This window comes from Talpa europaea (genome assembly GCF_964194135.1).
Source record: "Talpa europaea genome assembly, chromosome: 4".
In the NCBI taxonomy this organism is placed as follows: Eukaryota; Metazoa; Chordata; class Mammalia; order Eulipotyphla; family Talpidae; genus Talpa; species Talpa europaea.
The window spans coordinates 29,031,522-29,041,068 of NC_140070.1; the positions used below are offsets into that span (position 1 = coordinate 29,031,522).

A 9,547-nucleotide genomic window follows, 5' to 3' on the forward strand; every position below is an offset into this window, starting at 1 on the left:
ATGCCACTTGGTCTAAAATTAAAAATTTGTATTTCTCATTAGCTGAATACATCGTCCCTACCTCTTATACCCTTCAAATGTTGTTTGCCTATGCAGTACTTAAAAGGGCTAAATCTAGTGATAACTGGTCATAACTTGACCTTAAATATTGTCAGCTTAGTGTTAAGACTTGTTCTCAGCAGATAAGTATTTTAAAACTAATGTCCCAACAATTACAAACTATGGCCATGAACAGCCCTATTAATTATAATTTACCAAGACCATTCTCTGATGTCACCTGAAAAGTTTGAATTAAGAAAGCCTCCTGCAATGTGCTCCAACAGCTCATCTGGGATTTCTGGAAAGGGAAATGAGTATATATTTAGGATTGCATGCACACAGCCAAAAGTCCTACCACAAACCACAATTCCAGTCTCTGGAATGTCACGCAGGTATATTTGATCAAAAACATCTTTAGCATGAACAACCCCTTATCACATTCAGATTTTGCTACTTAATTTTAAAACCTCACTATCCTTATCTGCCCATTCAAAAAGTTCAACCCACATCAAAATAAAGGCATGTACAACTTTAGGATTTTGCTATGTTTTAATGTATAAGGTAAAGTATACATAAAGAACCACAAAGCTGACCACTACAGTATATAATGAAAGACTACATTGGTATTAAGATTGTTTAAATGTCATAGTAGTATTAAATCAACCTCAAGCCAATAAAAATGGTATATATTCAAGTAATTAAATTTTATTCTAATTTTCAGACTGAAAACTAAAGACTGTTGTTTTTAATTTGACACATTTCTACCCAACAGAAGCATGAAAGGCTTAACATATTTGTTGCAACTCTAATAAACACTAGTTCATTACTTATCTACGCTACCCGTTTCCCCACTTAGCAATGGCTAGTCTGCTGTACAGAATAAGCCTATACAAAAAATTCAGATTTGAATTTTCAGTAAGAGACTACTTTCCAAGTAAATTCCTTCAGTAGATACAAAGTGTGGCATAGTATATTCTTTAAGTCATGCATATTGTTAGATAAACTTTGGTAAACAGATAGAGAAACTTCAGAAAAACATACTGAAGTGATTTCATTTACAAAGGTTATTATGTGTTGGTTGAAAAAGAGGATCAACATCAGTATCACTGAAATTAGTGTGACTATAACAATGTTCAGAATCTTAAAAAATTCAACGTCTTTTTCATCTTTATCAGGCCAGGAACATGCCATCCTTTTTGAAGAAACTCTCATTTCAGGAATGAACAGTTTCTTAATTTGTCCAATTTCTGTTTTGCTCCAATCTTCTTTCAAAACCTGGCTTACACGAGGATAAATTTCAACAGGTCGGATCTCAGGAAGTGGTCTTTGTTTCAAGACCTGCACACGCTGGCGGACGTCATCAACTTTTTCAAGAAATTTGAGAGGAGACTCTTCTTGTAAAGATGATGTCAGTGTCATTAATTCAAGCTGCTGCTCTCTCATTTCCTTCATTCTTTCAATTTGTGGAGTATATTCTTGACTGATCAAATTGCCAACATCACAGAGAGCAGTGAGGAAAAATTTTTTTTTCTGTTCTAATATATCATTAAGCTCCTTAAAATACCGGAGAACAACTTCTTTATCACCTTGGACCATTTTCTCTGCATGAGATTTTTGTTCTTCTAACTTTTCAATAAGATGAGTAAGATCCATCCAATGCTTGTCAGTTAACTGTTCAAGCAGTTTTTGAGGTGTGTCCTTTTCTTTCAAATAGGCACTTTGAAGATCATCTATAGGATGACCATGATGTTGACCTATGGTAAGGCAATGACCACAAACTAATTTTTTATCTAGCAGACAATAAACGTTTAATGGTTGCCTATAATGTTCAGGGCAGGTAACAATATCTGGATGCTCTTCTTGCTGGTACTTTTCAATAATTGCCCTTAATGCAAAATTAACAGGTAAAGAGTCAATACCAGTTGGAGCAATTTCAATAATACTTCTGCAATTAGGGCACTTGAGTGGTATTCGTAAAGGTCTCCATATATAAAAGTTACCAGATGCCTGAAGAACGTTTTCCAAGCAATTTCTACAGAATGTATGAGAGCATGGTAATACACGAGGATCTTCAAAAATACTGTAACAAATGGGACACGTTAACTCATCCTCAAAATTGTGCATTTCCTGTCAAAAGAAAAAAGTATTTTAAATATGAAAGAGATAAGCATACATTATGTAAAGTTTTAAAGTTTTAGCTGTTAACCTCCAAATGATATACTGCACTTGTCATTTAAAAGATACTGTTTTTACTAAGATTTTTTAAAATATAGTTTTCCTAGTAATGCAATTCCTAATATATAATATTCAGTAGTTGATAATCTTTAAAAATGTATTATTTGGAGACAAAAGAGCTGAACAAATCAATTCTAGTTAATTTGTAATAAAATACTTCAAATTAAAGTTTGTTTCTATGTGAAGAAGACTAAAAAATTCAGTGTGGGTTTTTTTTTAAGGTTTATTTATTTATGCATACAAGAGCTGGGGTGTAGGACAGAGGTGCAGGGGAGGAGAGGATTCCCTAGAGACAATGTGGAACAAAACAGGCGGATCCACTGAAATACACTGCTGAGGGGAGCAGGAGGTGACACAGGAGAGGCCTGCTGTGGCATGTGGGTCAGCTCCCTGGGGATGGAACTGGTGCTGCAGTGGCTATGGATAGGTGCTGAGACTTACTTAACCCCTTGTGCCACCAGGGAGGCCCCTCAGTGTTCTACTGAAGTCTATTTAATGATTATAACTATTCTGAGCAAGTTTGCATTCTAAGATGCTAGAAAACTAACATGCTAGAAAACTAAATGTAATGAATAAGACCAAACAAGTCTATTAGTAACAAGTTAGACTTAGCAAAATTATATTCTTTAATTCAAAAGAAGAATTAATGTTCCAAGTTGGCTCAACCATTGTTTCTAAAGGAAGTTATTAAATTTCTCTAGTAACAATTACTGTAATTCTTAGATTTTTGAATTGGAATTGTGCCTAAAACCAGGATCAGCATAGTGTAATATCTTAAAGTAATAATTTTAAGATTTGGAAAAAAAAATTTGAATTAGTCCTAATAAAAAACAGTTGAGGGCCTTCTTGGTGGTACAAGGGGTTAAGACACAGCCTATGAAGCCATCCACAGCCTCTGCAGCACGAGTTCAATCCCTGGCCGCCAGGATTGACATGACACAGCAGACCTCTCCTGACTTGCCCACTGCTCCCCTCAGGAGTGCATTTCAGTCCATCTGCCTGTTCTGTTCCCCACTCTATCTTTGGGGAATCCTCTCATCCCCCAAACCTCTGTCCTGTACCCCAGCTCTTGTATGCATAAATAAAAATACAAAAAAAAAAATCCGTTGAAAAATAAAATGTTCACTACGGTAACTGAATTACTGACTACTAAAGCATTAGTGGTAAAGAAAGCCATTAGTCATCTTTTCTTCATGGAAGAAACCCAGCAATAGTTCAGAGACACTCTGACTAGCTATTATTGACATTTCAAACAACAGGAAACAGTTTTGCATCCTATCACTTCTTAGTCTTCCTTGCATCTATCCTCAGCACAAGCCACAATTCTCAGGAAGACTTGCTCAGCCCTAATAGAAAAATCAAGTTATACCATTGTTTAAAGAACCTTAAAATACAAGAACCAGTCATGTAAAAAATATAAAAGTTACTAAGTCCTCAATAAAAATTAAGATTTTAAGATTAAAAGTTTGAGAAATCAACATTTACAAATAACTTTTGATACTTACATGAACATAACCTATTTAGACTTTTTAGCTCTATGCTCTTTATCTTTACCATTTGTTAAATAAACCAAAAAAATGACTCGAATCTCAGTTTGAGCCTTACCTCTTCCCCAGATTAGGTCCCCTGATAATTTCACTTAACTGGGTAATACTTAAAAGAATCTTTTAACATTTTTCCATACAACAGAATGTAAACCTTCAATAAGGGCAGGAACTTTACACATAGTAAGCATTTACTCAAAATTGGTTGAATATACACTATCTTAAAAGACCAAGTTAATAAAGTGTCAAATAATAGTTTTTGGGATATTTAAGACAGGAAAAGCTATATTATAAGCTATATTAACAGCTATATTATATAGCTATTCAGGAAAAGCTATAAGAAAGTAGAGACCAGAAAATATTCCACTCAGGGCACTCTCCCCGGTGGCGCAGAGGTTGAGCGCTGGGTTGCGAAGCTGCCCTCAGCTTCTGCAGCGCTGGTTCAATCCCCGGCTGCTCCCCGGCCACCAGAGGCGGGTCCCACAAGGCGCGCAGACCTCTCCTGCCGCCCGCTGCTCCCTTCAGCAGTGTACTTCAGTCTGCCTGCTCTGCTCCCCGCTCTGGCTCTGGTGAATTCTCACCCTCCCGCGCTTCTGACTGTACCCAGTGCATGTATAAATAAATAAAAATAAATCTTAAAAAAAAAAAAAAAAGAAAGAAAATATTCCACTCAGACTGACAATATTCAAAACCCTAATGAGCCAAAACATGTCACATAGAGACTGAGTTTGTAAGCATTCCAGGAAACTAAAGTAACTGGGCGACAATGCAGAAGATGACACTTGTTTTAGGTAAATGCAAGTGAATGCATGTTGAGAAGACTTCCTGACTACGCCTACAGAGAGCTCTGAAATACAAAAACGCCCACGAAAAACAAGCATGTTTCTCAGAGTATTCCAGTGATGTAGGAATTCATAATGAAGGAATAAACAATAGCACTTTGCAAGGAATAAAATGAGCAGTGGACATATATTCAATTTAGATTTGTTGTTAGAGCTATTTAATATTTTAAAGTAGTAAAATCAGCCATAAAGCAGAATCTAACCTTTCCCTCCGAAATTCTATTATTTGACAAACAACATTTGTCCTGAGAACCCATTTAGGAAACAAGTAATTTCCACTTCTTTAGAATTGAGGATAGGATAGTCACAGTAAGACTGTAAAAATCTCCTGAGTTTATACAAAATTGAAACAAAAATCATTGTCTCAAAAGTTACTTCCATAACTTACAATTTGATTAATTGTTGGTAACTTGAAAAATCAAATCCTACTCTTGGACTACCTTTTGCTGATTTACTAAAAGTGTATCTTAGATAACAAATTCATGAGAAGTCGGAATTGATTTATTAGAAGCAATCCCTGACTGAAAATGATTTTCTAAGGCCAGGAACTTTTCCTGTGGTTGCCACCTGACATATAATAGATACATTATGCTTAGGGGTAGTTCTTCCAGAAATTTTACACACCAGAAATTTTCTGTAACTAGGCTAAGAGAAAAGAAGCAAAAAAAATTTACCTATGTATATTTTCTAGGAAGAATATTTTAGATTTAGCTATGCTGGATGTATTAAACAACAGTGGAAACAATGAAGCAAAGCTTTCAATATTCTCAGGGAAAAGTGGCTTCAATCTAAAATTTTACACCCAAGAAAGATAAGTTTTGAGGATAAACTAAAGATAGTTTAACATGCGAAGTCACAAAAATGAACAACTCCTCATACACTTACTAAAGCAGCTACTGCAGGGACAGAAAAAAAAAAAAAAAAAACACGAATTCTCACCAAGATATAACTGGGCAGCAAGCCTAGATTACAAGTAGTCTGAAGGAGGAAGAAGGATCCAGAAGAAATGTCTTTAAGCAAATAAATGGGACGGACAGAATATTTCATGTGTCTGAACATCTTGAGAGTACTGAAAAAGTAAAACTTAAGGGAAAGCGATAAGAATTCTAAAAAGAGAAAACATTACAGTACATTATATGGCTCAGTTGCTGTATTAATCATATTATAAAAATATGATTTTTTTTTCCAAAAAAGCATTACTGTTATGGAATGAACATTTGTGTCGTCCCCCCAAATTCATGTGCAAATCTTTTTTTTTTAAAGATTTATTTATTGGGCCTCCCCTGGTGGCGCAGCGGTTGAGCGCTGGGCTGTGAAGTTGCCCGCACCCTCTGCAGCGCTGCTTCGATCCTCGGCCACTGGCGAGGGTCCCATATGGCGCACAGACCTCTCCTGCTGCCCGCTGCTCCCCTCAGCAGTGTACTTCGGTCCTTCTGCCTGCTCTGCTCCCAGCTCTGGCTCTGGTGAATTCTCTCACCCTCCCGCGCTTCTGACTGTACCCAGTGCTTGTATGAATAGATAAATCTTTAAAAAAAAAAAAAAAAAAAAGATTTATTTATTTATTTATACACACACTGGGTACAGTCAGAAGCGCAGGAGGGTGAGAGAATTCACCAGAGCCAGAGCAGGAAGCAGAGCAGGCAGAAGGACTGAAGTACACTGCTGAGGGGAGTAGCGGGTGGCAGGAGAGGTCTGCGCACCATGTGGGACCCTCCTCAGGTGGCCTGGGAGCAGCCGGGGATGGAACTGACACTGCAGAGGTTGCGGGCAGCTTCGCAACCCAGCACTCAACCACTGCGCCACCGGGGAGGCCCCTCATGTGGAAATCTTAACCCATAATGTGATAGTATTCAGAAGGTGGTGCCTTGGAAGGTAATTAGATCATGAGTGTTGAGGCCTCAGAAGTGGAATTAGCATCCTTATAGGGACTTGCTCCCTCTTGCTCACTACTTCCTGTGAGGACACGCGAAGAAGACATCCACCTGCAAAGCAGAAGAGCACTCTCACCAGAACCAAGTTATTCCAGCAACTTGAATGTGGAATTCCCAGTGTCCAGAACCATAAGAATGTTGTTTAAGTTACATAGATTATGATATTTTTTGCTTATAACAGCCCAAACTAAGAAAATGACAAAATTATATTGCAAGAGAGAAATAAGGAAGTCATGTTCAAGAACTAAATTTTAACCTTCCTTTATAAGAAGTCAATACACACCTGAAAGTGAATATGAAATCGCATTTAAAGTGTATTATTTAGAAACATAGAAACAATTCCAAAGAAACGATTTAAAAGGGTATGAATGTGATTACTTCTGGAAACCAGGAATCAGGACTGGAGAGAGTAAGGGCAAGGGGCTGGTGTTTTTCATTATATATCTAAATAGTGCTGCTTTACTTTCAACTATTAACATATAATTATAATGATAATAAAAAAAATTTTTTTAATCTATGCATACAAGAGCTGGGGTGTAGGCCAGAGGTGGGGGGAGGGGTAGTGAGAGAATTCAAGAGACAGAGTGGGGATCAGCACAGGCAGACTGACTGAAATACACTGCTGAGGGGAGCAGCGGGCGAGACGGGAGAGGTCTTCTGCACCATGTGCGGTAGCTCCCTGGCCAGGGATCAAACTCGTGCTGCAGTGGCTGTGGACAGCTTCATAGTGCTGAGACTGAATCCCTTGTGCCATCACGGAAGCCCCAATCATAATAAAATTTTAATGACAATCCTACAAGCATCCAAGTAGAAAAGCAAGGCAAGGTAGGAAAGGAAAACAAAAACATACTGGTCTCAAAATTCTCTTCTAAGAGATTATAATTTCCAAAAAGGGCCACCACACTCATCTCCCACACATGCTCTGTGGGTTCATCTCACCAATAGGAAATGGTAGAAGTGATACTGTGGCAGTTCTACAGCTAGCCCTTAATGTGCCTGGCAGGTCACTACTTCTTAGAATCACAAACTGCTATGTAAAAAGACCATGCTGATGAGAAAGGCCAAGTTGGGAAGTAGTGAGATGCCAGACCTATGAGAGAAAATGCCATTTTGGATGTGCAGCCAGCCATGTCTTCAAATATTTGTTATATAATCACATCACCAAAGAAAGAAGGCATGCTAAAGACAATGTAGCAACATCCACAGGGTCTGGAAGGAAAAGGATAAGACCTAAGAATTCTGTACCCAGAATAAATTTATTCATCTGAAAATTCTTGGCAAAATCTATAGAGTTGAAAAAAATTCTGTAAAGCAGAACCGAAGCCTTATGCTTTTATTATGAAATAAAAAATGGAATTTTTAAAAGTTAGAGAAAAAAACAAAAGAAGGAAAAGCTCTAGAATAAATGAAGAAACAAGGAATTACAGACAGAAAATTGTTAGAATTGATAAACCCAAGAGATGACTTTAAATAAACAATTAACTATCTGTGATAGGTAGCTTCCAAGATGGTTCCCAATGACCTCCACCTCCTAGTAATCATGTCCTCTTATAATCTTCTTTCCTCATTGTGGACTGAACCTATCGACTCCCTTTCAAATAAATAGAATACAGAAGTGACAGGATATCACTTCCGAAATTTTTTAATAGAAGGCCCTGGCTTCTGTCTGGAATACTCTTGCTCTCTCATAAATCACTCTGAGGGACACAGGATGTTATGTTGTGAGGAGACCTAGGTCTACTTGGTGCAGCAAAGGCATTTAGTCTAAGGGCTCCCAAGAAACTGAAGCCTGCAAACAACTACATAAGTTAACTTTGAAGCAGATACTTTAGGTCCAGTGAAATCCTTCAATGACTGCAAACTAGCCAACAGTTTAACTGCAACTCTATAAGAAAGCTTGGGCCACAGGCATTCAGCTAAGATACTCCTGAATTCCTGACCCACAGAATGTGTTTTCATATTTGTTGTTTTAAGCTGCTAAATTTGGGGGTAGTTTGTTAGGCAGCAATATATTAATATATTATCCTAACCCAAAGAGAAAAAGGCGGGAAAAAAAAGTTAGCTTTAAAAAAAGGAAATAAACCAAATACAGAAAAAGCCAAAATTACAGACTATCCCACACAACTCTCTGCTACTATATTTGAAAACCTGTAAGAAATGAATTAATCCCTATATCAGCTTTATTTTTTTTTTAAAGATTTATTTATTTATTTATACAAGCACTGGGTACAGTCAGAAGTGCGGGAGAGTGAGAGAATTCACCAGAGCTAGAGCGGGGAACCGAACAGGCAGACCGAGGAAATACACTGCTGAGGGGAGCAGCGGGCGGCAGGAGAGGTCTGCACGCCATGTGGGACCCTCGCCCAGCAGCCGGGGATCGAACCAGTGCTATAGAGGCTGCGGCCAGCTTCGCAACCCAGTGCTTAACCAGTGAGCCACCAGGAAGGCCCATCCCTATATCAGCTTTAATATCAAAACTGAACCAAGAAGATAAAGCAAACAATGAGAGAAATTTATAAATTGAGAAGTGCTACTCTAAAACACTAGAAGGGGAAAAACTTCTCTGGTGAGTTCTTTGCAATGGTCATGAATCTATTTCAACTGTTCTAGGATACAAAGATGGAAAGTTTGCAAATTGTTTTGAAGATAGTATAACATGATTCTGAAAACTAACAAAGATAATACAAACCTAAAAAACAAACTAACATGAAAAAATGGACACTGATATAAAATCCTAAACACAATATTAGCAAAAACAAATCTAGAATACAGTGAATGATTAAATAAGGTTCCTTCCAGAAATATGAAGTTAATTCAGTTACAGAAAACTATTCAATTAGGCCAATGCAGTAAACCTGTGTAATCACATTATATATGAAAAATGTACATAATATAAAAACCAATAAGCAGTCTACAAAGATAGAAAGTAAAATGATGGTTGCCAAGGTGCTAGAGA

General features: G+C 37.5%; 1 protein-coding gene across 1 annotated transcript; it reads right to left on the bottom strand.

The window, feature by feature from the left end:
- Positions 1-951: 951 nt before the first annotated feature.
- On the bottom strand, positions 952-2,163 carry TRIM59 (tripartite motif containing 59; the record flags this gene model as incomplete). The annotated part of the gene is made up of 1 exon (XM_084232448.1): positions 952-2,163. One exon carries the CDS (start codon positions 2,161-2,163, stop codon positions 952-954), a length of 1,212 nt encoding a protein of 403 aa, XP_084088574.1.
- Positions 2,164-9,547: the final 7,384 nt, after the last annotated feature.